Here is a 25,267-nt window from a genome sequence, read left to right as displayed (position 1 = left end):
CTCTCTGTTCTCTCCTAATCCTGCTCCCTCCGAGAGGCTGACGACTCCACCCCCTTTACTCCGTTCCGGCTGAGACGTCTCTTGCTTCCTCTGTCTTCCACTGGGCTCCTCTCCGCTTCTCCCTTCTCCTCCCCTTTGCTTGATTAAGGTAACCCCCTTTTGAGAATCCTCTGACTCGCTGCTCAGACTCGTGGATTCCCTCAGAATTCCGTCATCTTCTTCCTCATCCTTCTGCCCCTCCTCCCACTCGCTCTCCGTCTCCTCTGTCATCTCCTCCTCTCTCCCAGAAACCCTGACATCCATCCCCCCCTCGAAGCCCCCCCTTCCCCCCTCCCCTCGCCGGGGACCGGTTGTGGAAACTGCGGCTCTTCGGGGGTAGGCTCAGGATACAGGTCGTCTACGTCAATGTTCTCTGCTGGCAGTTCTGTGTATGTGTATTCGAAGTCGGGTTCTTCCCCCAAATGCTTCTCAGTCTCTGCTTCCATCGCTACTTCCTCCGGTGCTGCCCGCCAAGGACCTATCAGCCACCTCTTACGCCATTCCTCCTCTGGCTGCTCCTCCCACCAATAAGGGGTTTCCGTGTCCACCCCCGAGCACGATCCCCTGGGCGGGCTTGATTCTGGTGTTCTTTCCTCGGGGGAAGAGAAACCCCTGAACGTGCTATCTGACAATGTGGGTGTGAAAAGCCAGTCATCAAAGTACTCAGCTGGCATGGGTCTATGTGGGAAAAGTGCATGGAACTCGTCTTTCAAAAGGGGTTCGTCTAACTCGTAGCCTGGCACCCAACTATTAGCAGCGGCTGGTGTGCCCTCCCTGGCGAGAAAATATTCAACTCCCTCCTCCCCCCATCTCGAGTCCAGTATCTCTGTGACCTCGTTAAGAGGTTCTGGTCTTGGCGATTCCCCCCTCTCAGGCGCCCTCCTACGTGGCTCTGGGGGTGCTCCTGACTCTTGAAACCTGTGTGGGGTTTTGTAGGGAGTGAGCACCGACCTATGAAAGACCGGGTGCACCCTGGAACCTTCCGGAAGGGCTAGACGAAAAGCCACCGGATTGATCTTAGCCTCAACTTGATATGGCCCTAGCTGCCTGTGTCCTAACTTCTTCTTGGCCAATGACCTGGCCGGCATCGCGTGGGCTGCTAACCACACCCAGTCCCCAACCTGGATGTCCTCTCCCGCCCTCCTGTGCTTATCGGCCTGCACCTTATACGCCTGTTTTGCCAGCTCCAAATGTCTCCGCAGCTCCTCGTGCACCTCTTGCAACTCCGCTGCAAACTGGTCGGCATCTTGAGGCCCCCCCCCTCCTGGTGCCGCAAATCTCGGGAAGGTTCTGGGATGACGGCCATTGTTCGCGAAGAAAGGCGTCACCCCGGTGGATGCGTGTTTCGTGTTGTTGTAGGCGAATTCAGCCATCGGCAGATAGTCCACCCACGCCGCAGGTCGCTGGTTGGCGTAGCACCGCAGGTACTGCTGCATGATCGCGTTGACCCTCTCCGCTTGACCGTTGGTTTGTGGATGTCTCGCCGATGTCAGGTTGATCTTGACGTGCAAGATGCCCAGAAGCTTTCGCCAGAAAGTGGAAACAAACTGGCGCCCCCTGTCGGACAAGACGGACTGCGGAAGTCCATGCACTCTGAAGACGTGATCGATGAAGAGCTTTGCGGTCTGTTCTGCCGTCGCCACCTTGGCACAAGGGATGAAATGCGCCATCTTGGTGAACAAGTCCACCACCACTAACACCGCCGTCTTACCTCTGGAGCTGGGCAGGTCCGTAACAAAGTCCAACGCTACCCTCTCCCACGGTTGCTGCGGTGTCTCCAGCGGTTCTAGCAATCCCGCCTGCTTCTGGTGCACTGGTTTGGACCTCTGGCAGATATCACACCTGGCGACGTAGTCCGCCACCTCTCCTCTCATCTGGGGCCACCAAAAGTCTCTAGCCACCAACTCCATCGTCTTCTCTTTGCCGAAATGGCCTGCACTAGGGGCGTCATGCAATTGTTGCAGAACCTTGGCTCGAAGATCGTCGGTGGGCACGTAAAGGGCACCCTTACGAGTCAAAAGTCCATCTTGCAATTGGAACTCATCGTTGTCTCGCGACCCTCCGCGTAACTCCTCCATCTTGGACTGTGCAAACTGATCCCTTTGCAACGCGCGTCGCACCGCGTCCAGGTCGACTGCGATGGTAGCGCACGTCCACGCCTGCGGTGCGAAAATGTGCTTTGCTGCGATTGGAGCTGCTTCCTCCAAGTATTGCGGCTTTCGGGACAGCGCGTCTGCAATAACATTGGAGTCTCCTGGGATGTATTCTATTTTGAAGTCGAAATCCGCAAAGAACTCCGCCCAGCGCATGTGTCGCTGGGTCTGTAACTTAGCCGTCCGCCAATACTCTAAGTTCTTGTGATCCGTGCGGACTTGCACCGTGTGCTTGGCTCCTATTAAGAAGTGTCGCCACGCTTTGAAAGCTGCATGAATGGCCAACAACTCCCTGTCCCATATGGTATAATTGCGCTCCGTCTTGCTGAGCTTCCGGGAGTAGAACGCACCCGGTCTCCAGTTGCCTTGTGAATCCTCTTGCAAAAGAACGGCCCCAACCGCTCTGTCTGACGCATCGGTCTCTACCCGCATGGGTCTGCCGGGATTCACGTGGAGCAGCTGCTCTTCGGAGGCGAAAAGACCTTTAAGCGTCCGGAAGGACCGCTCCGCTTGTTCGGTCCAGACGAACTTCTTCTTCTTGGAACTGAGGGTGTCAGTGATAGCCGCCGTCGCGTTCGCAAAACCTTTAATAAACTTGCGGTAAAAATTGGCAAAGCCGATGAACCTCTGGACCTCTTTCCGATTTCGAGGGCTTTTCCAGTCCAACAGCGCTTGAACCTTAGCCCTGTCCATGGCCAGTCCCTCGTCGGACAACTTGTAGCCAAGGAAATCAACCTCTCTGACATCAAACTGGCACTTTTCCAACTTGGCGTACAGCCTGTGGTCCTTCAGCCTCTGCAGGACCTCTCTCACGTCCTTATCGTGATCCTCCGGCGATTCCGAGAAAATCAGGATATCGTCGAGAAAGCAGACACACTTTTTGTAGAGGAGACCTGCTAGCACGTGGTGCATAAATGCTTGAAAAACGTGGCTGCCATTTTGGAGGCCGAAAGGCATGACTCTGTATTCGTATGTGCCCAGAGGGGTGAACATGGCGGTCTTCCACTCATCTCCTTTCCGGATGCGGATGAGATTGTAAGCTCCACGTAGGTCCAGCTTGGTGAAAATCTTGCCCCTCCTGACGGTCGCTAAAAGGTCGTCAATCTTGGGCATGGGGAAAGCTTTGGGCTTAGTCAAGCTGTTGATGAACCTGTAATCCACTATAAGCCTTTTTTGGGGCGTGTCTTTCTTCTTCACAAAGAAAACAGGGCTGCCTCCCGCTGCTTTAGATTCCTGGATGAAACCCCGCTTGAGGTTATGGTCTATGAACTCCCGAAGCTCTTGCATTTCGTCCTCCGACATGGAGTACAGCTTGGCAGCAGGCAGTTGCGCCCCTGGCACTAAATCAATCGCGCAGTCGTAAGGTCTGTGAGGCGGCAACTTGTCAGCTTCCTTCTCACAGAAAACCTCCAAGAATTCCTGGTACTTGTGAGGCACTGTTTGCACCATACCCAGATGCAACGGCTGCTCAGCTTCTCCTCCCTGATCGGTCTGAAAGCAATGCTGAGCACAATACGACGAACAAAAGTTGATCTGCCTCTGGTACCACGCAACCGCGGGACTGTGCCTCTCCAGCCAACTCATGCCTAACACGATGGGTGTGTCCGATAAGTGGGTGACATTGAAACTAATAAGCTCTCGATGGTTGCCAATCTGCATCATCATGGGAGGGGTTTGCTGCACCACTTGCCCCCCCAGCAACCTCCTGCCGTCCACCGTGACCACGTTCAGAGGCGTCGTTGCAGGCAGGAGCGCCATGTTGTGCTGCTTAACGAACTGCAGTCCCATGAAGTCGGCGTTGCTTCCCGAATCGATCGTTATTGGAACCTCGAGGAGTCTCCCATCAGGCAACTGGAGTGTCGCTGTGAGCAGAACTGCCGGTTTGGGAGGCAAAGGGTCCACGCTCTGCAGTGATGCTGGGGGCTTGTCTACAGATCCGCCTGGCTGAGCCCCAGTAGCTCTGCTTCCAGCCAGGCACTGTCGTTTCCCTGAAGCTGCTCCCCTGGTTGCACTTCTGCTGTTACAGTTGCCAGCGCTGCAGTGTGCTTCTGGAGCCTCTGGGGGCACTCTTTCGCCATATGGTGCGCACTGTCACAGATGTAACACTTCCTGGTTCCTCTAGGAGGCTTCGCTTTGGCTGCACCAGGGACAGGGCTCTGGGATGGCTTCTGAGCCCTAGCACCACCAATCTCCATTGGCTCCTCGCTGTCCTTCCCCATTGGCGAGGGGTGCGCACGGCTGAAGTCCCTGTGCACAAAAGGGAGAGTCCTTGCTTGCGCACGCGCTTGGGGCCCGTCCTCCTCGTGCCACGGACGCCCCTCATGTCGAATTCCAATAGCTAAAGCCCGGTGCACCACGTCTTCTAGGGTCTGGGGTCTGTCCCCCCTAGCGATCTCATCCTTGATGGGGGGGCTCAATCCCTCCCAAAAAAGATCTCTGACCGGTTTACTGTCCTTTGGCCAATCTAAGGCGGTGAGCAACGCAAAAAATTTAGAGTGGTATTGGCGCACAGTCGCTTTCCCCTGCCTCAGCCCGTGCATTTGACGGCGCGCAATGTCCACATCCACAGAGGATTGAAAACAAGAATCCATCGCTTTGATGAACGCAGTTGAATCGCGACGGGCCGGTCCATCTTCGCGCCACAAATTGCGTAGCCAAGCCCTGGCCTCCCCATGCAGGTGCGAAACAATGAACCCCACTTTCTCCTCCTCATCTTTAAAATCGTGACGGAGTAAGTGCAGTGCATATACAACGTCCGCTCTGAAATTGGGATAGTCTTGCAAGTTGCCATTAAAATGCGGAACTAGGGCACCCCCCCTCCGTCCAAGCGCAATGCCCTCCGCTCTGGATCCTGGGGCCCCCGCCTTGTCCGCGCGCTCCCACCTTGCCTGCAAATCCTGGCACGTCTTCTCCAAGTCGTCATTCTTCTTCTGCGAAGCAATGACTGCCGATGTGAGAGCGGTAACCTGATTCCGCAATGCAACCAGCTGCTCCTCAGCGCTCATGGCTGCTCCCGTTCGTGAGCTTCGCAAAAAAAAATTTTTGCTTTGGTGAGAGGGGACTTACTGTCACGGCCACCCAGGACGGGTCCCAGCTCACAAGAGACCTCACTCCGTTGCAGCTTATTTACAGGAAAAGTTTATTGAAGATTTCTGCTTCTCATACAGTTCAGCATTGTGGCCGTACGTCTGCCACGTTAGACCGCTGAAGTCCCCTCTGACTCCTCCCCTCTTCCGCACCAACTTAATAGCCTGGCTCTAGACCACCTCTTCCTCTCCTTTCTTTTCCGCAGGGTCTTCCTGCCCCCCTGGGTTCCCTCTCTCCGTGACTCGCCTGAGGCTGAATCCTCTGCCGCCTCTTCCCCCCTCTTTCTGGCTTTAGGGCCGGGCTCCTCCCCTGAGCTCTCTCCACTTCCGCGCGCCTCTACGTTTGAACTTGGCGCGCGTACGTTGCTGCTGACCTTTCTTTCGACCGCTACACCACCCCCTGTTCTGCTCTCCACCCTTTCCGGCTGAACACCCTGCTCCAACCCCCTCTCTCTGTTCTCTCCTAATCCTGCTCCCTCCGAGAGGCTGACGACTCCACCCCCTTTACTCCGTTCCGGCTGAGACGTCTCTTGCTTCCTCTGTCTTCCACTGGGCTCCTCTCCGCTTCTCCCTTCTCCTCCCCTTTGCTTGATTAAGGTAACCCCCTTTTGAGAATCCTCTGACTCGCTGCTCAGACTCGTGGATTCCCTCAGAATTCCGTCATCTTCTTCCTCATCCTTCTGCCCCTCCTCCCACTCGCTCTCCGTCTCCTCTGTCATCTCCTCCTCTCTCCCAGAAACCCTGACAACCAGAAAAAAAAAACCACACTGTCTGAGGTTAAAGCCTCAGATACCTGGCCCTATATCCCTTACAGATCAAAATGTAAATGTAAATCAAAAATGTGGTATAAACACCAACAATTGGGAAACACTGGCCTGCGAGCGCTCCAACTGGAGAACAGCCTTGAATGAACTTTATTACGGTCACAGACCAGGATTAAGAAAAGCATATAGATAAAATAGCAGTTGGGATTTTTGACCGATAATTGTTAGGGCAAATGAGGACAAGGAAACAGGCATAAAACATCCAAATAAAATACAAGATTAAACACAGATAAAGAATAGATAAAAAAAAACCTAATAATTAAAACAGATAAGAGCTAAAAACCAACAAAGACACGCAGTTAAAACAGCTGTAAGAGCATAAGAACTAAAACACTCGCAGATAAAACAACTATAAGAGGCTGCAGAGTAGAAGCCTCTTAAATAGAGGACACTCCCAACGTTAAAAACTGCTGTGCAAATATGGTTAAAACAGACAATGAAACAATATACAACACTAAATTTAGAAACAATGTGAAACAATAAACTGTCTCAGAATCACCTATGGAATCACCCATGGAGAGCCTGCTCCAACAATTGAAACCCTATCTTTTTAATACCACAGAAAAAAGGCCAACTAAACCAAAAACATCAAATAAACCCTGGTTTGATTACATCTTCTTTGAGGCAAAGAAAGCCCTGCAAAATGCTTACAAAGCTGCCCTGACAGCCAAAAATTCTGTCAGACACCAAGCCTATCTTGCTGTCCGTGCCCTAAAAAAAGAGTATAAAGACCTAATACTCCACCAAAAGAATGCCTATACCAGAAAATGCTGGCTAGAATTAATTAGTGCGGCAAAAACAAAAGATCAGACACTGTTCTGGAAACTGGTAGCTTCTGGCACCCATAAACAGCCTTGACCAATGGTGTCTTGGGCTTTGAAGATGCTCAAACTCAGGACAAAAGAGAGAAACGTGCTAAGAGGAAGGCACGCTTGGCAAACCCTCACCGTGATCAACTCCCGCCTGGAAACCTATCTCTCCACTGTGGAAGGACGTGTGGATCCAGAATTGGCCTCCACAGTCAGTTACGGACTCACTGGTAAGACCGTGTTTATGGAAGACAATCTTACTCGTCTACGAGTGGTCGCCAAACAAGAAGACAGATCACGTCCCCTACAAAGTTCTAACTCAAGAACGAGTAAGAATGTCCTGCAAACGGTACTATCTGTGTATCAGCATCATGGGAACATCACCAAATTACAACACCAAAGGGAAGAAATCAAGGAGAGATTCTTGGTAGCTGCTCAACCTTTCTGGATTTCCTAACCCCTTGGAGCCAAAATCAGAGCACGTATTGGGATATGTGAAGTCCAGAAGACCAGTTGGGAGTGGCCAGAGGGAATGGGTATCCCTACAACCCCATAGTGGGCTGCTGTTTTTCAAGATAGCAGCTGTGTGAATGAACTGGCCCAGTGCTGAGCAAGCATTTGGTTTGGTGAGTAATAATATGTGTGTGTGTGTCTGAGAGATACCGTATTTTTCGCCCTATAGGACACACCGGCCCATAGGACACACCTAGGTTTCAGGGGGGAAATCAAGGAAAAAAATATGATTTCCCCCCCGCAGCTCTGGGAGCAGTGGACAGGCTGCTTTCCCCCACCGCCAGCCTCAAAGAGCAGACTCTCCTGGCTTCAGCGGAAGCAACGTGAAGCCTCCAGAGCGCAGGCTTCAGAAGCTTTGCGTGCTATCGCTGAAGCCAAGGAACCTGCATTCGCCCCATAGGACGCACACACATTTTCCCTTCATTTTTGGAGGGGGAAAAGTGCGTCTTATAGGGCAAAAAATACAGTAAATCATAGGGAGCTGCCATCCTGTTTTGTTGGGCATATTATTCACAGTAACTCCTCCCAAGCCTGTTTGATTGTTACCCAGTCTGACCCAATATATTTAATGAAGCTTAAGTATGGACCCTTGTTTCTGTCACCGGCACAGCTCTAAAGGAACATTATGCTAATAGCCCAGTCATACGAGCCATGCTTCTCGCAGAGTGCCTGACACATTACTGTACATATAAATTATAACTTAATTGCCATTTCAGCTCCAGATATTCAGCTTAGCTTGGGTCAATCCTGAAATACCCCTTTTCTCGCTGCCCAACAGCCTGTTTCAGACACAACATACCTTATCTACGGCATATAATTTTTTACTTTCTGGTTTCTCTCCAGCTCCCATTTCAGAACAGCTTTTATGGACTCCCTTTGCTCTTTACAATGTTTGGTTTGTGTAGTGACTTCAGCACTGTCTCAGATCTAGGATCACACAAATGCTCTTGTGGTTTTGCGGTCGCCGCTGAAGATTGCGGCATGCACCGGGCCAAAAGTCCCTCCCTCCCCTCAATAGGTGGAATACAGCTGGTTTTAGTTTGGGAAGGAACCTGACAAGTCTAATACACTATCACAATAATTCGGGACAAAACACTGTGGTTTGAAAGGCTCTGCTACATTTTCATCCATTACGAACAATCACGAAAGCTACAGCTTGAGACACTGTCTTCTCTAAGAAGTGCTAGGCTGAGGCCACAACAGACCCCTTTGTTTGAATCCTTAATATTTTCTATTTCATTTTTTTAAAAATTCTCAATGTCCCTATAAATCATGCTTTGCGAGAATTGTGACTCCTAACCTTCTACGGTACATACGGCTCTCTCATTTTGTAATGATTGCAGGCACTTTTGGCCCGGGATTTGGTGTTTTTTGTTTTGGTATTTTGGAGCAATAACAAATTTATGCACAGCCAGCTGTTCACCTCTCTTACGTGCTGCTATGTTTTCTGAAATCGGGAGGAAAAATGGTGGCTGGCAACCATGAAGAAGAAGAAGAAGAAGAAGAAGAAGAAGAAGAAGAAGAAGAAGAAGAAGAAGAAGAAGAAGAGGAGGAGGAGGAGTTTGGATTTGATATCCCGCCTTTTACTCCCTTTAAGGAGTCTCAAAGCGGCTAACATTCTCCTTTCCCTTCCTCCCCCACAACAAACACTCTGTGAGGTGAGTGGGGCTGAGAGACTTCAAAGAAGTGTGACTGGCCCAAGGTCACCCAGCAGCTGCATGTGGAGGAGCGGGGAAGCGAACCCGGTTCCCCAGATTACGAGTCTACCGCTCTTAACCACTACACCACACTGGCTCATGAAATGAGTCTGTGGGACTGTAAACCTACTGGGATAGTTCAGGTTCACGGGTAGAGGGGGACTACGTACCTGTTGAAATGAGGATGTTACTGGTGATGATTTGTGAACATGTGGATTTGGTATAATCAGATTCACATATACAAATTAAAAATGATTAAGCCTTATGCTGAAGGTACGTGTGAGAGGTGGGCCAATGTTCAGCATCTGCACCCAAGATTTGCTCTTTTTGAAGTATTAACTTCAGCACTAAAAACGTAAGTGAATGAATTAATGAATAAGGAAGGACTCAAAAATTGGGACAGGGCATAGAATTAGGCACAGCTGCCTCGGCTACTAGAAGCATCTGCTAATATAAATTATACAAGAAACCAAAAATAATAATAATAATCAAAAGGCTGGAAAATGGCGGTGAGATGTACAGTACCACTTGGGTTCAAAAGGCCTAGGTTCTGTATCCTGAACTCTGCTGAACTCTATTCCAGGAGTGGAATACTTGTGTCTCATCAGATGCTGTTGGCCTCCAACTCCCATCATCTTGGACCACTGCCCATGCTGGCTTGGGATGATGGGAAATGGAGGTCAGCTATGTCTGGAGGACCGTAAGTTCTTTGCCTTCTCCTTCAGTCCCAGAATTCTCTCCATTCTAATGGTAAACACAGAGAAATATGGCAAAATTCAGAAGGCTATTAGGAAGCTAGAAAGTTCTGGTGAATTCTAGGCATGTCTACTCAGAAGTTAGCCTCATTGAGTTCAATGGGGCTTACTCCCAGGAAAATGGGATTTCAGTCAAGGCGTGGGATCATATCCACAGGGTCATCCATACGTACAGCATTATACTGCTGCTAGAGTTTCTAGTCATAATTCGGTGATCCTCGTGTAAGCCCTACAGTTGTAGAAACTGCCTAAATTGCACCAGTATTGTTCCAACAGGCCTTTATAGGAACAGATTGGAAAAGGCTAGTGTTGAGATGTTCTGTCTTGTTATTATATGTATTTTTACTAGCTCTTTTTATTATGATCAGTTTAGTTAGTGTTTAGCTGCTTTTAAATGACTTATCCTTTCGACGTTTCGAGCTTGTTCTATTATATCTGTAAGCTGCACTGAGTCCCTGTCTGGGAAGACAGCAGGATACAAATAAACAAAGTGAAAATAAATAAACAAATAAATAAACAAATAAACAAATAATGAACCATAGCCAGAGTAATTCAGTACACACTACCCCCATATGATTCAGTGATCAAATTAGCAGCATTTCAGTTTGTGCTATCGTACTGGGAACTAGGCACTAGGTAAGGTTTGCAAATCGAACTAAATTTCCCCTGCCTTCCACTAATTAACAAGGGTTGTAACGAACCGAGAAGATCTCTGCCTAAGCTACTACTGAACTGAATGGAAGCCATCTAAGAGCAAAGGACTGGCCCATTTTAAGGGTGCCGGGGGACAGTGGCATAGCATCGGGGGGCCACAGGGGCAGTTGCCCCGGGTGCAAAATTGTTAGGGGCATGGAATGTCAACACCCAGTGCTGCCTCAGTGCAGCTGTGGGCTTCCGTTGCTGGGCTCTGTTGAAAACAGCTTCTCCATGCAAACCAGGAAGTGACCTCTCCAGACAATGGAATGACACTTCTTTCCTTAACTCTGCAGCTGCGATCTCCTGGATGATGTGGACACCATTAGGCAGCTGAATGCGCATGCGTTCTCTGTCCGTTTCCCTCCCTCCTGCTCTGTGTGGCTCCGGGCACTGGCAACCCACATTACACCACTGCTGGGGGAGGACAGCTTCCTGGCGAACGGTGCTCCATACCAGTGGCGTAGCATGGGGGGTGCAGGGGGGGCCGGCCGCACCGGGCGCAACATCTGGGGTTAGGGTTAGGGGGCGCAAATCCACGGGTTAGGGGGCACAAATTACTTGCCTTGCCCCGGGTGCTGACAACCCACGCTACACTACTGCTCCATACCTGATCTGTTTGCCTCCCACCCCACCACCTTCATGGGTCCCCCAAATCTCTTGCCTAACCCAGCTGCTGCTTCACATCACCTCACGGTAGGGCCGCCTCTGTCAAAAGAAACAGTTGTTGGCGGGGTGTGCATGTTTCATTGCAGACTGACAGTCGGAGTGGTTGTGGGGCCTTGTGACATTAAGAGAAGAAAGGCTACGACCCAGCCTAAATTGAGTTTTTTCTTTTGCTCATATTAGAGAGGTAGGGGTGGGAAATGGGATTTATAACCCAAACTGACACGCTTCTCTGCAACACTCCAGTATAACTGTCATATGATTTTATCCATGAAATTTCTCTCAGAAAGCAAGCAAGGGGAAAGCGGGGTGGGGTGGGAGGGAAGAGCTGCAGAGTGGCTATTTCATAAAACCCAAATTGTATTTTGACACTAAACGTCTTTATGCTGTGCCTTTGCCCAACAATTCTCCATTTAGGTTCCAAATTACAGCCCCTGCTAGAAATCACCTTTGACTAGTCGGAAAAACAGACGGTTACCTGTGTGTAATCTAGGACTTGCTGGTGTCTTTGTTTAGCTGCAGCGACTTCACCGTCTGAAATTGCTTCCCTTAGGGATTGCTGGGTGCTCAGAAAATCTAGCTCTATGACAGCGGAAAGGCGGCAATACAGACTAATAAATTTCTCCTTGTAACTGCAAAAATGAACTGTGGAGACAACAAAGCACAGAAGCAAGTGTGTTAGAAAGACACACAGACACAGAGGCAGCTCTCAAAAGCCTTACCTTTCTGAGGATCTTGAGAGAAATAAGCTGTCATTGCTTGTGTTTATCCCAGAAAACAAGTGTTTTATATATCTATATCTACATTTAAAAGGTTATAATTCCAGAGGAGCAGTGAAAGCTACAGAGAGTCTTGTGGTACCTTGAAGTTTAAAAGATCTAATAGTGGACTAAGCTTTCGTGGACCTGGTGCTTCAGCAGAGTGCCATTCCATGACATATTGTTCCTGGTTAAGGTATTCCTGGTTAAGGTTCCTGGCTATGGTCAGTCCAGTGGATTTGGGCATATGACAGTGAAGACTTGGTCCACAACCTTTCCAATAATTTCTTGTCCATGTACTTGGGGATGCTGACCAAGTCTATTTTGTCTGTCCCTGTAACACACTGAGAAGTTGATGGGGTGGTGGTGGTGGTGGAGGAAATCTAGAGCTCCCCCAAACCCCAGAATAGCTACAATCACATTCCAAAATAAACACATCCTTGCACATGAGCAAAGACTGCATAACAATGGAGCTGGCCCTCAGTCCTATGGTAGGGTCGTGGGCAGATGGTTCTTCATTTGTGCCTTTTTTAAAAAATGGACGTGACTAGGATTGACCAGGGATCTTCTGCATGCAAAGCACATGACCCCTTCTCTTTATAACCGCAAGTATTTTTAGACATTTCATGTAGATAATGATCTAATGGTGCCTGGACATTCTGAGTGCATGTTGGCCAAAGTATTGCTCTCTCTATTGTTGACATGCTATCTATCCATCATCTATCTATCTATCTATCTATCTATCTATCTATCTATCTATCATCTATCTATCTATCTATCTATCTATCTATCTATCTATCTCTATCTATCTATCTATCTATCTATCTATCTATCTATCTATCTATCATCTATCTATCTATCTATCTATCTATCATCTATCTATCTATCTATCTATCTATCTATCTATCTATCTATCATCATCTATCATCTATCTATCTATCTATCTATCATCTATCTATCTATCATCTATCTATATCTATCTATCATCTATCAATCTATCATCTATCTATATCTATCTATCATCTATCTATCTATCATCTATCTATCTATCTATCTATCTATCTATCTATCTATCTATCTATCATCTATCTATCTATCATCTATCTATCTATCTATCTATCTATCATCTATCTATCTATCTATCTATCTATCTATCTATCTATCTATCTATCATCTATCTCTATATCTATCATGTATCTATCTATCATGCATCTATCTATCATCTATCTATATCTATATCTATCTATCTATCATCTATCTATCTATCATCTATCTATCATCTATCTATCATCTATCTATCATCTATCTATCTATCTATCTATCTATCTATCATCTATCTATCTATCTATCTATCTATCTATCTATCTCTATCTATCTATCATCTATCTATATCTATCTATCTCTATCTATCTATCTATCTATCTATCTATCTATCTATCTATCATCTATCTATCTATCTATCTATCTATCTATCTATCTATCTATCTATCTCTATCTATCATCTGTCTATCTATCTATCTATCTATCTATCTATCTATCTATCTATCTATCTATCTATCATCTATCTATCTATCTATCTATCATCTCTATCTATCTATCTATCTATCTATCTATCTATCTATCTATCTATCATCTATCTATCTATCTATCTATCTATCTATCTATCTATCATCTATCTATCTATCATCTATCATCTATCATCTATCTATCTATCTATCTATCTATCTATCTATCTATCTATCTATCTATCATCTCTCATCATCATCATCATCATCATTATCTATCTATCATCTATCTATCTATCTATCTATCTATCTATCTATCTATCTATCTATCTATCATCTATCTATCTATCATCTATCTACACCTCTTTCCCAGGAATATCATGGTAGCATTTGAAACAGATGTGTGGAAGTGTGGCACTATGAAGCCTCACTCCTGCAAGTGCTCCTTTAAGGCAGGGACGGAAAACTTTTTTTTTACTCCTGCGGAAAGCACGTGGTGGCAGCGGTGGGTGGGTGGTCAGAAGCTGCTTGTGGCGTTGGAAGGAGCATGGCTCACATGGGGAGAAAGTATGCAGAGATGACTTTTGCTCTGCAAGCCACCCTCCATATCACCATTGCAGGAGAGGGCAAAATCAGTAACATTTTGTAGTGGCTTTGGCACCCTGAGTGGGCTGTGGCGAAGACCTCTGAGGGTTGCACGTGACCAACAAGCAGAAGGTTAGCCACATGTGCTTGAAGGGGACCAAAGGTGCCAACTTGTGCCGGTGTCATCACATGTGTGCCATCACATTGCAACGTCATGAGCAGCCAGTGTCTCCTTCCACAGCAGGAGGAGGATTAAGAATGGCCATGAAAACCATGCAGTGCTTGGCTCCATGTTCAGCTCCTCTGCCCTCTGTTTGTTTGAAACATTGGGGGCAGCCCTCCAACAAATTATTGAGGAGTCCCAACATAGCTCGGCCCCCACAAGATGGCACCCCTGAAAGGGACAGCACATACCATTTCCAGGTAGAGTCTCAGTGATGATGACCTGTATTTTCCTGTCTTAAGAACAGAGGAGAGACCGCTGGATGAGGCCAATGGCCCTTCTAGTCCAACATCCTGTTCTCACTGTGGCTGACCAGATGCCTGTGGGAAACTCATGAGCAGGATTTGAGCACAAGAGCTCTCTCCCTTACTGTGGCTTCCAGCAATTGGTCTTGAGAAGCACAAATTGTCGCTTCCAGCCATGCAAGCAGAGCAGAGCTGCACTGGCACCCTCAACATCCTCACAGTTAAAAGAAGAGCCCGCTCTTCAGAATTTGGTTTGTGGTTTTTTAAACTGCCCCCCTTTGCATTCTGCCTGATGAAGAGTTTGAAAATATGCAGACTTTCATTACATCTACAGAAGCTGGCCCAATTAAAAATATCACCTTACCTATAATACTTGCCGATCGGAAGGTCGGCAGTTCAAATCCACTCAACAGAGTGAGCTCCCGTTGTTCAGTCCCAGCTCCTGCCAACCCATCAGTTCAAAAGCACACCAGTGCAAGTAGATAAATAGGTACCACTGTGATGGGAAGGTAAATGATGTTTCTGTGCGCTCTGGTTTGCGTCACAGTGTCCTGTTGCGCCAGAAGCGGTTTAGTCATGCTGGCCACATGACCTGGAAAGCTGCCTGTGGACAAACGCCAGCTCCCTCGGCCTGAAAGCGAGATGAGCGCCGCAACGCCATAGTCGCCTTTGACTGGACTTAACCATCCAGGGGTCCTTTAGCTTTACCTTTACCTAGTTTGGTATACCTTTCTGAAAAAAAGGATTTTGAATTCTGAATTCCCCCCACCCCTCACGGAACTGAAAAAGAAAGCCCAAGAATTGAATCAGAAGGACTTCCAGCCCCTCCTTCTTGTCCATGCTGCTTTTACCAGGTGTATATTCTTTCCCATGTAGGCAATCAAATTTTCTCTTAGCACATCACTAGTCAAACAGTATCCCTGTCTTCACAGAATAATGCAAGGGTGTGTGTGTAATGCTAAGTTGGTTGCACAGAGGAAATAGCTGCATTTGAATGCCTCAAAAGTGACTTTTTGCATCATTTTTCCTTCCAGGCAATCAATATTGCAGTTGGATGGTTTATCAATGCTTTTGCAGGGAATGGGATTTATTTTTTCAGGAGCCATTGGCACTAGTTTTGCATTGCACGTTCATTCCCCGTGTTATCCAATTTTCACAGCATGTTGCAATGGCAGCAACGTATATAAATGACTTTTTAAAAGGTGAACATGGAGGAAAACAGGGCAATCTGTGGGGATTATTAGCCTTATTAGGCAAATGTGTAAATCGCGTGATAAGAGAAAGGGCTGAGTTGCATCAGAACTGCAGTTCTGGAAGGAGCAGCAGGGAACTTTCCCATTCCATCAGTGAAAGGATTTCTGCTTGTCTGACAGGACGTCCTCCCTCTCTCCCCCATGTACATGTCCCCAAGTCTGTCTCAGATGGTTGGGAGAACCCCTAGAAGAGATTTAAGGGGGTGCATGTGGACAAGGAGAGGCAGAGAACATTCCATTTCACAAGCAGAAATCCCTACAATGATGGAAAGTTTGTCACAGTTGCAACCAGGGTCACCAACACACTCTGCTTATGAACTTCAACAAGACATCTGGCCAGATCTCTAACTCAGTGTGCGCAGTACTTTAACACTGATCCCTAACCCAAGGTGGCAATGCATGGAAAAACTGATGAATGCCCTCAATAATTGTTACTAATCTTACTGCCATATTCCAAGTGAACCCACTGAAATCAATGGACTTAAATGATTTAAATCAATTAATTTCAATGATTCTGTTCTGAGTATGAAACCAGCTATGGCCCACAGAAATGCAATTAACTACCCTCACATTTCCTTGTTGCATTGTTTCAAAAGCCTGCCAAACCTATTTGACCAGAGATGGTGCGTAAAACCAACAAAGAGGTGCATGCTCTGGTTATCTTCTGCTTGGACTAGTGCAATGTGCTCTACGTGGGACTACCTTTGAAGGTGACCCAGAAACTACAACTAATCCAGAATGTGGCAGCGAGACTGGTGACTGGGAGTGGCCGCCGAGACCACATAACACCGGTCCTGGAAGACCTACATTGGCTCCCAGTACGTTTCTGAGCACAATTCGAAGTGTTGGTGCTGACCTTTCAAGCCCTAAATGGCCTCGGCCCAGTATACCTGAAGGAGCATCTCCACCCCCATCGCTCAGTCCAGACACTGAGGTCCAGCACTGAGGGTCTTCTGGTGGTTCCCTCACTGTGAGAAGCAAAGTTACAGGGAACCAGGCAGGGGGCCTTCTCAGTAGTGGCGCCCGCCCTGTGGAACGCCCTCCCATCAGATGTCAAGGAAATAAGCAACTACTGTACAGTGGTACCTCGGTTTAAGAACTGTCCTGTTTAAGAACGATTTGGTTTATGGACTCTGCAAAACTGGAAACAGTGTCCCAGTTTGCAAACTTTATCTCGGTCTAATAATGGAATTCGAATGGTGGAAGGGCACTAGTGGCAGGAGGCCTCAGTACGGAAAGTGCACCTCGGTTTAAGAATGGTTTCGGTTTAATAACAGACTTCTGGAATTGATCATGTTCATAAACCAAGGAACCACTATATCTGACTTTTAGAAGGCATCTTAAGGCAGCCCTGTTTAAGGGAAGTTTTTAATGTTTGATGTTTTATCATGTTTTTAATCTTCTGTTGGGAGCCACCCAGAGTGGCTGGGGAAACGCATCCAGATGGGTGGGGTGTAAATAATATTATATTATGATGATGATGATGATGATGATGATATGGGAGTATTTGGCCCTTGGGAACCAAAGACTCTCCCAAGCCCCTTTCGGTTCTGTGAAAATCTGTGCTCCATCACTAGCATTAAAATGTTTGGAGACACAAACTTTTCATATCTCTTTCTGAACATTGCATATGGTAGGAAATCAAACCAATCTGTTTTGCGAAGAGATCACTAGCAGGATGATCTCAGCCTACAACCCTAAGGAGAATAGTCCTGACTCTTTCTGCTCCCCTCCCAAACGTCTAGCTCCTGCAGTGGTCCAGGGAGCAGGCAGCATGTGGTCTGACAGCTCACACCAGACGTGTGGCACCATTAGTGAAATTGCAGCTGCCGCTGCAGCTTCTAGCCACTGTGGTTGGAAGCCAGGCTGTTAATGTTACTGTAACAAATGTTGCTTCAACATTGCCTTTTGCGGTTTTGCAATTACAGATTCAGTAGCCGCCAACTAATAGGGAGTGGAAGCTTCTAATATTCTGGAGGTGAATCACAGCCATTTTATAGGCACTGGGGAGAAATGTGCAATAAATCAGACAGAAAATGGCCTCCGCTCTAGGGCACAAGATCGGTTGCTTTTTGTTGGAAAAGTAAAATTGGGCTTTTATTGGAATTCTCCCTGCAGTACTACAAAGCCCCCACACCATAAATTCACCGCATTGAGAGACAAATGAGCAAAGTCTGCTGAATCCTCATTGTGTACGGCAAACTACTTTGCCATCTCCATTGCTGCTCTAATCTACAATTGACATTAAAAAAGTTTGAGATCTTGCCTTGCCTGATCTGTTTCTAACATGCAGACTTGGGTCCCCTTTAAGGGGGAAAAAAGATGCTAGTTCTCTGTGTTACAGACCCTCCAAGCGTGCTTATATTCCAGGGATAGTTCTGGATTTACAGAAGCCAAGGAGATAAGTAACTATGCAACCTTTAGAAGACATCTGAGGGTAGCCCTGTATAGGGAAGTCAGATGGGTGGGGTATAAATAATAAAATGATGATGATGAAATAAGACGTCCCTATTTTCATTGGAGAAATGTTGGAGGGTATGGTATTAAATACTGGAAAAATATGTTGAAATTTAAGTCTGAACTCAGAATTTTTGAATATCTGAGGCTACCAACAGTGTTGATTCATAGTTGCTGGTCACAGAAGGAGTATGGTGATCGTGGGAGATTAGCCTGGCAAATTTGGCCTGTGCATTAGTCAGCTGTGGTATGTAAGAGATGTAACCACCTTGCCCAGAAACGAGCTTTATGAATGACTCATAAAAGAGAGCTGGCAAAGAAAGAACACATTATTCTGGGAATGGCTCAATCTTCCTATAAGTTTATATCACTTAGTGTGTGTATTAGGGTTATAACAGTCTTACAACTTCATGTTCCTATAGCTTAGTTAGATAAACTATTGCCTCAAAACAAAGGAATGAACTGTCATTTCCATATTTGGGGGGGGAAAGGTAACCCCGAAACCAATAAATCAATTTTTGTAAATGTAACTGTATAATGTATTATGTAATAGGCACAGCCTGGACAGGAAAAATAGAGGTTGCAATTTTTGAAAAACTTGTACAATGTACATCACTTCTTATTGCTTAGAATAAATTGAGGTTGCAGTTTGTCTTTGTCTCTGCTGCAAGCACCATAGAGTTCCCTCATCATTTTGATTGCACATTCTGTGCACTGATTACTTCTTGTTATCTGGTCTATGGAGGCCTGTTGCTTCCAGTGATTCTCCAATACAATACATTACAGCTGTCTAGGAAGTTCCAGACAGCTGTAAAAGTTCTAAACAGTTCCACAAAGTTTTTCAAAAGTGCTAATATACTTATGTAGTAATGTTACATACATGCCGATTCAAACTTTTCATTTGAGGGTGACCCTTTTTCACAACTGAGAACAATTAGTCCCTTCTGCAAGGTTTCTGAGCAAAAATTCATCCCTTTACATTATAGGAAATCCTTCTTGAAAACGTTATAAACCTATTGTGCATGCGTGTGTTTATAGATATGGGATAGCTTAAGGGTAAAAGACCCCTGGATGGTTAAGTCCAGTCAAAGGCGACTATGGGGTGCGGTGTTCATCTTGCTTTTCAGGCTGAGGGAGCCGGCGTTTGTCCACAGACAGTTTTCTGGGTCATGTGACCAGCATGACTAAACCTCTGCTGGTGCACAGAGGACCGTGACGAGTGCCAGAGTGCACAGAAATGCCATTTACCTTCCCACCACAGCGATACCAATTTATCTACTTGCACTGGTGTGCTTTTGAACTGCTAGGTTGGCAGGAGCTGGGACAGAGCAACCCCATCGCAGGGATTTGAACTGCTGACCTTGCGATCGGCAAGCCCAAGAGGCTCGGTGGTTTAAACCACAGCACCACCCGCGTCCCTTATACCTATGGAAACATGCACGAAAGTTGACTGTTACTTGTAAGGAGGGGGCATGGATGATAGGGTGATGGTGACAATTCAGTCTCAGTGGCAGAGGGGTTTAACTGCGTGCAAACAAGCAGCACTGTATAGCCACATTGCGCATCATGCACAATGCTATCACAATATTTGCATGGTCTGTTTCATGAATATCTTGGTAGTTTGCTGCCTGAAATCTGCCCATGCTTTCCCTAGTACTGGATCTGTTGGAGAGAAGATTAAGGAAGCTTTTGTTGAAACAAATCAACCATCTGGCTCTGTATGTTTTCCCCTGACAGTGGCTGATACGGAATGCTTCCTGGCATTTCAGCAGCAAGGGCTACCAACCAGAAGACTGTGCTTTGCTGGTGCACATTCCCAGACCCTTATGGTATGAGAGAAGCCACCAGCTCTCTGTGGCACTCCAGATGTTACTGGACTTCAGCTCCTGTCTGACCAAACCATCATCATTAGGGATGATGGAAGTTGTAGCTCACCAACCTCTGGAGAGTCACACCTCTGTTCTAACAGCTGTGAGGTCTTCTTGCATCCCATGAACGGCGTGTAAAACTCGGGATTATGTGCACTCACACTTATCCTACTGACCGTCAATACTGCTTGCACAACAGTTGTCCGATTTCAACGGGACTAAGTCTGGATCTGGCCGGATAACAATAAATAAATTCTACACCAAGCTCAGTTCCGTAATCAAATTAGTAGTGGAGAGGCGGTCGGAGATGGGTGATCCACCTTCTTCGACCATATTTTGAAATCAAAAGCCCTGCTAAGTCAGCTTTGAATCGTTTTGCTTTTGCTGAATGCCGCCTGAACTGCCCATTTCAATATTCGCTATTCTTCATGCCTATAACCAAAGGGCCGTGTTGTTGCTCGATAGCTTGTGGACTGACTGGCTTCTACATTCCTGTAGTTATGACTAGAGCATGTAACCTGGTAGCTACGCTCCTTCTATTACTTGTCTGTAGTCAGAGAGAAAAAGTGTTGTTGCCAAGAAATCATCACGTGATCTATTGACTCTCCGCTGGGACGGGGGGGGGGAGGCGAGGGGCTGGAGGGGAACAGATACAACTTTGTGATTTTATTATAAGGCGACTGGGTTAATATTTCTAGGTGAAGCAAGGTAGTATACCGAGTTCAAACATCTGAAGAGGGAGGTTAAGGAATCCTGAGTGCGGGGTGTAAGGGTTATTCTGTCCTGGGGCAGTGCAGACGTCGTCTGAGGCAGGGAGTAGGAGAAGAAAGGACACATTGTGACCCAGTTCCAACACCTCCTGTGTATACAGACGGAAGAGCTTAGCCTGCAGAGGAACACGCACAGAGAAGAAATGGGGGTGGGCGCGGGGGGGGGAGGAGAAAGGGGAGGCGAGAGTTACAGCATCGTACTTATATAAACAACCCCCAAAATTGTATAAAACATTAGCACAAAGTTGCACAGCATCAAGATATAGGGGTTTTTTTGTAAAAGAGAAATGGGGGGGGGGATATATACCTGTATATGTATATATACACACACACGTGTTTGTGTGTCTATATATATCTAGGGGGAGGGAGGGAGAGAGAGAGAGAGAAAGGCCATGTGTGTGTTAATTTTGCTTCATAAAATAAAGATTTAATGCTCCAACGTTCCACATTAAAAGACACACACGTACGCACAACACAACCCCTTGCCTCCCCCCAGAAAATAACATTTATGTTTCTTATTAGCCAGAAAACGATCACACTCCATGAGCTTTTCAAGATTATGATTGTATAATTATGTGAAAACATGAAAATGAATTCAATTAAAAACCTTTAACATTCAATTTAGGAGCTGGTTAGCAAAACTATGCAGATCTCCCCCCCTCTCCTTTTTTTCTTTTTCTTCTTGGCTTGCTTCCTCCCTTCCCCTCCCCATTTTCTCCCCGCAGCCTGTCACCAAATGGGGCAATGAAAAAGATTTAACAAGCCGCACTGAGAAAAATGAAAATGAAATAAGTATCAAACAGCAAGAGGCATATGTTTGATTAAAATCGACTTTGATGCTAAATGGAGGCGTCGAATCAGCTAGGACCATTATCTAAGCTTGTCATCTCTCCCCCATTTCAGGATATCAGTCCTTTGTGTAGGGGTGTGTATGTGTGTCAGGCTCACCAACTCTATTTTGCTGAGGTCTCTACAGCCCCTCAAATGTCCACTGGGACAAGGCTCAGCCCCGCAATCTTGAGGGAGCAGAAGAGGCCTGGCGGGAAGTCGCCTCAGGCTGTGTGACCATTTCCTGGTGCTGTGAAACCTGGAAGGAAGTTGTTCTGGGGCAGCAGAGCATTGGGAAATATTGCGTGGACCAGTGTGTACTGGTGTACGAATTTTGCATTTTTTGAGACTATGGCCATCTTTGGCCAACAAACACTCCTATTTGGGAGCTATGGTAGAAGATTGAGATTTCTATTCTATTCTTATAAATTAAGTTATGTGAATCAGCACTACAAGAAAGAAGTGTGGGAGTAACTTACATGGTCTATGTTTCCTAAATCAGCTTCAGCTCAGGGGAATGGATTTTAGGTGATATAGCTACCAATAAACCATGCGTGGATGGTCGCATCTCAGTTTATTAAGCAGAGATATGCCTGAGCTTTCTTTTTGCCTGCTCTTTTGTTCTTCCTGTTGCTACGAGCTGCAATAAAATGGGGGAAACCTCTAATTAACCAGAGTTTCTCATTCCATCTGAACCAAGAAGCTATGGTTATGGCTTCAGAACAAGTCAAGCTATTGAACCAATGTTTTAAGTTTGTTCGTTTAATAACCTGGTTTGCTCTGAACCCAGTAACCACAGTTTCCCAAGTTTGAACAGAACAGGAAACTGTGGTTTAATTGGAAGCTTCCTGGTTTAATTGTGGCTTTGTGCATCAGCAAATATGATTTATGATTGTTGGAAGTACATGTATGTGTGTGTGTGTGTGTGTCCACACACACACACATTCATCCGAGGTTGTCTCACTTTTTTATTTCTTTTAATTTATATCAAACAAGACTAACAAAATATTCAAAGAAAGAAAGAAATTGGATTGCTGAATCGTTGGAATACATTTTATCCAGAAAAATCTTAGCATGCTTGAACTAAACCCTGGCCCACTCCTTTTGGATCAAGGATTGATCCATATAGCCTCCAAAATATGTCAGAATATGGTAGCATTCTATTACTGTGTTTTATTTATTTGTAAATTTCAACCATACCTAGTTCCAGCCCACCAGCAGGCTTTCATGGTGGCATACAAACTTAAACTACAACACAAAAGGATAAAACACAAAGAGAAACATCTGCAACAACATTAAAAATCAAGAAACAACAGCTGCCAATTATAAAACAATCGGCCATCATCTGCCCATGTAGAAACTTTTTTTGGTTTTGGAAAATGTCTGTATTCAAGCTTTTTTTGGGGAAAGAACTGCCCAGGAAAGTCCAGCAGCTCTGAAGAAACCATCAAGAATGTGTCTTCGCAGGATCTAGCTATTTGCGCTTGCTATGTGGGTAAGTACAGGCAAACAAGGGCTTTTGATTTACTGGAAAGACTGTGATGGGCATAAAAGAGGTTGCACATTTAAAGTATGCTGGGTATAAGTCAGAGAGCCTGGCTTACTTAAGCAGCATACTGACATTACACATTTTGACATTCACATGTACGCATGTAAAGGTAAAGGAGCCCTGGATGGTTAAGTCCAGTCAAATTTGACTATGGGATGCGGCACTCATCTCTGCTTTCAGGCCGAGGCACCCAGCGTTTGTCCACAGACAGCTTTTCCGGGTCATGTGGCCAGCATGACTAAACTGCTTCTGGTGCACCAGACACCATTTACCTTCCCACCACAGTGGTACCTATTTATCTACTTGCATTGGTATGCTTTCGAACTATTAGGCTGGCAGGAGCTGGGACAAAGCAATGGGAGCTCACCCCATTGCATGGATTTGAACAGCCAACCTTATGATCGGCAAGCTCAAGAGGCTTGGTGGATTAGACCACACTGCCACTCGCATCCTGCCCTGTATGCATGTAGATCTGATCAGTGCATGAAGGTCGGGAGTGGTGCCAGCAGAGGCAAACAATGGATTTTATTGATTTACTGAGAACTGCTTTGGGATTTATTTATTTTTAATGGAAAATGGCAGGAGAGGATTTAACTAAAATTAAATAAAATTCCTCCACTGATTAACCACACATCTTGCGTTGTCTGCAAAGGGTTTATCAGGCCTCCATTGATACTTAAACGACTTTCTCGTAATTCTTTTCTCTGATAAAAATGGGCGGATGTCACTAGACTGGAAATGTTCCCGATTCAGGAGACTGTGACTTGTACCTCTGAAAATGACTGCATCAGGATGCTTGCAGTCAGCTCTCATGGGCTGAATGTGGTGAGAGAATCATATAGTTGCTAGATCCTGCAGCCAAATCTTTCTTGCTGCATGCGAGCACAGAGCACAGCACTGCAAAGGTCCACAGAGTTACCTGTTAGCATTGGCTCAGTGAAATGCTCCTCCACACTTAAGACTTTGGGACTTGGGTGCACAAAGAAGCAGTCGCACCATTGCGTCACTTGTCCTTACCGTCAAACTACATTTCACACACTTTCAGGGGTGTACAAGACCCAGTTGTAACAGGTCTTTGACTCCTTATGGCAGGCCATTTCATTTACATGACACTGATTATTGTCCTGTCTGGTAGTGATGTACCTTGTCAGGGTTCTGCTGTGGATTCAGACCCCTCTGCAACTCCGAGCATCCTTTTTTGAAAACATGGCAATGGCAACACAGCCATGATGTCTGTAATGAACCCAGAATTGGCCTCCACAGTCACTTACGGACTCACTGTTAAACTGTGTTTATGGAAGACAATCTTACTCAGCTACGAGTGATAAGAAGAAGAAGAAGAAGAAGAAGAAGAAGAAGAAGAAGAAGAAGAAGAAGAAGAAGAAGAAGAAGAAGAAGGGAACCCTCATCCATTCAGCCTCTTGTGGACTAAATGAAACCCACCCTTCCCATATAGGCCACACACTGCTGGCAAACAAACATGACCTTCAACCTGCCCTGGATTGTATGGTTCTGAAACAAAATGGCAATGATAAGCAAGAATATATTTACAATTCAAGGCATGAGGAAGAGCGTGATGTTCAAATTCATCCACAAATCGAAATGCATCGTACCTGTCGTAGAGGAAGACTGATCTGTTTCAGGAGAGCTTTCACTGCCATCTGGAGCTCCACGAACAGTTGAGTTGGACACTCTGCGGAATGATCCATATTTTCCATAGATTCCGAGCCAGAAAGACTTTGGATCCATTCCCACTCCTCTCTGTATACGGAGTGAAGTTTAAAATTAGAAATACAACAAAAGTTCACTGCACAAGGAAGAATTTACTGTACGTATGTTTGGGCTCTGTTGAAGTTTTCGTTCTCAGATAGTAAAAAGATTTCTAAACTTATAACAGGCCCTATTGCTTGCGGTTAAAAAAAGGGCCAACTTTCTGATTTCATTCTCGTCGAGTGCGCATATCAAGCCGGAGACTTCTTTACCAAGGTCTT

At 46.2% G+C, this 25,267-nt stretch overlaps 1 protein-coding gene and 1 long non-coding RNA gene across 3 annotated transcripts in view; one reads left to right on the top strand and one right to left on the bottom strand.

Moving 5' to 3' along the window:
• Positions 1 to 25,267, top strand: part of LOC309363074 — a 674,350-nt gene that overhangs the window by 4,429 nt on the left and 644,654 nt on the right. The gene's annotated exons all lie outside the window — the stretch shown is intronic.
• ANKFN1 (ankyrin repeat and fibronectin type III domain containing 1) overlaps positions 1 to 25,267 on the bottom strand; it is a 119,796-nt gene that overhangs the window by 8,615 nt on the left and 85,914 nt on the right. For both annotated transcript variants that reach the window (XM_081898534.1, XM_081898535.1), the window contains exons 13-15: positions 24,890 to 25,037; positions 20,847 to 21,015; positions 11,714 to 11,880 (exon numbers count right to left, since the gene is read on the bottom strand). In XM_081898534.1, coding sequence (XP_081754660.1) covers positions 11,714 to 11,880; positions 20,847 to 21,015; positions 24,890 to 25,037 — 484 coding nt within the window. The remainder of the gene's footprint in view (positions 1 to 11,713; positions 11,881 to 20,846; positions 21,016 to 24,889; positions 25,038 to 25,267) is intronic.

Source organism: Podarcis melisellensis, assembly GCF_964234715.1.
Source record: "Podarcis melisellensis genome assembly, chromosome: 2".
NCBI classification, from domain to species: domain Eukaryota; kingdom Metazoa; phylum Chordata; class Lepidosauria; order Squamata; family Lacertidae; genus Podarcis; species Podarcis melisellensis.
This window is presented reverse-complemented; position numbering and strand designations above follow the sequence as displayed.